Source organism: Aptenodytes forsteri, unplaced genomic scaffold (assembly GCF_000699145.1).
Source record: "Aptenodytes forsteri isolate BGI_AS27 unplaced genomic scaffold, ASM69914v1 Scaffold249, whole genome shotgun sequence".
Lineage (NCBI taxonomy): Eukaryota > Metazoa > Chordata > Aves > Sphenisciformes > Spheniscidae > Aptenodytes > Aptenodytes forsteri.
In genome coordinates, this window is record NW_008796188.1 from 2,932,732 (window position 1) to 2,934,673 (window position 1,942).

The 1,942-nt window shown below is 64.9% G+C and overlaps 1 protein-coding gene across 1 annotated transcript in view; it reads right to left on the reverse strand.

Moving 5' to 3' along the window:
* The window catches only part of RUNDC3A (RUN domain containing 3A), a 3,565-nt gene extending 2,592 nt beyond the window's left edge, over positions 1-973 (reverse strand). Inside the window, exons 1-2 of the mRNA XM_009287914.2 lie at positions 840-973; positions 523-656 (exon numbers count right to left, since the gene is read on the reverse strand). Of these exons, the coding sequence (XP_009286189.1) occupies positions 523-552 (30 nt within the window). The 5' untranslated portion in view covers positions 553-656; positions 840-973. The remainder of the gene's footprint in view (positions 1-522; positions 657-839) is intronic.
* Between the last annotated feature and the right edge of the window lie 969 nt (positions 974-1,942).

Below are 1,942 nucleotides of genomic sequence, written 5' to 3' on the forward strand. Positions count from 1 at the left end.
TCCGCGGGGCTCTGGCCGCCGCCAGGCGGGTGGTCCCCACCCGGGAGCTGCTTTCAGCCCCGTTATCCCCCCGCGGGGACCCACGGCTCCCGTTTTGCCCCAGCGACCCCGTGGGGTCCTATGGGGTGAGATGGGGCTGCAGGAGGGCAGGGCGGAGGGGATGGGGGCAGAGAGGGGACGGGAACAGGGATGGGTAATGGGATGGGATGGGACGGGATGCGATAGCATAGGATGGGGATGGAGATGGGGATGGGGATGACTATGGGGATGGGATGGGGATAGGGATGCAATGGGGATGAGGATGAGGATGGGGATGAGGATGAGGATGGGGACGGGGATGGGATGGGATGGGATGGAGATAGGATGAGGATGGAGATGGGGATGGGATGGGGATAGGGATGGGTCCATGTGCCAGGGACAGGGTGTGAATGGAAACAGGGGTAGGAATAGGAATGGGGATGGGGACAGGGATGGGGACAGGGATAGAGACAGGGACAGGGCTGGAGCTGGCACCTTCCTGACCTTGGCCCTGGAGGTGCTGATGTTCTCCATGTTCTCGATGCTGCTGACGCAGTTGTTGGGGACCTTGCTGCAGGCCAGGCGGATGTAGTCCCAAAACCCGCGCTGCCCATCCGAGCTGAACCAGCTGACGGGGCCTGCGGGGACCGAGGGGCTGTGGTCAGGGGCTGCCGTGCCGGCAAACCCCGTCAGCCTGGAAAGCCCCAAGCCGGAGCCCGGACATGCTCCCTGGTGCCAGCACGTGCATGCATGCATCCCCGTCCACCATGCGGCACAGGGATGGGGCTGCACGGGCACCTGTCCCCGCGGGCCACCGTTACCTTTAAAGCGGTGGCTGAGGATCTGCTCGAGGATGGCGGCAAAGTTAACGAACTCCTCGGAGGAGTCATCGATGGGCTCTGCCGTGTATTTCTCCAGCAGGGTCTTCACTGAGAACCTGGCAGGGGGGGATGGGCGTCACGGGTGGGAGGGGACGGGCACCCAGCACCCAGCACCCTGCACCCAACACACGTTAGGTTTTAGCAATGGAGCAAAATGCTTTTGCAGACGTTGGCTTTTGAGCCCAGCGGCGGGAAGAGGGTGGCAAGCTGAGCCGTGGGCTGTGGCTCACTGACCCCCATGTCCCCATGTCCCCGGGGAGCCCACCGGGGCGGCCGCTGCTCCCCTGCCATGCAAGTGGCCAGGAAGGGCGAACAAAGGCCCCCTTCCTCCCCGGCCGTGCGCGGGCGGTGATGGCTTCCCCTTCCGCCCAGCCACTCATGCTCAGCAGAGAGAGATGCCAAAGATACGAAACCTGCTGAGCCCGGCAGGACAGCAGGGGACAGGGCAGATGTTTGCATGGGGGGGGATCGCCCCGTCTGTGGGTCACGGCCACACGGGGGGAGGGTGAGACTGGGGATCCCCATGACGGCAGGTGGAGGGTGCCCCATCACGGCAGTGGGGTCTGGAGGCACCTCATGGCACGGCAGTGAGGTCTGGAGACATCCTGGCGTCAGGATGAGGGGTCTGGAGGTGCCCCGTGACACAATGAAGAGCCCTGGAGGATCTCCATGTCACGACAGCAGGGTCTAGAGGTGCCCCATGCCATGGCAAGGAGCTCTGGGGCTTCCCATGTCACGACAGCAGGGCCTGCAGGTGCTCCGTGCCATGGCGAGGAGCTCTGGGGCTCCCCATGTCACGACAGCAGGGCCTGCAGGTGCCTCGTGCCACAGCAAGGAGATCCAGGGGGTTCCCATGTCATGACAGCGGGGTCTGGAGGTGCCCTGTGCCCATGACGAGAAGCCCTGGGGTCCCCCAGACCCCAACAGCAGGACCTGTGGGTCCCTGGCATGGTGACCCCAAGCCTTGGTGCCCCCCACATCCCCCCCCAGCAGCCCCAGGGCCAGGCTCCGGTCACAGCCCAGCACAAGCAGCCCCTAACCAG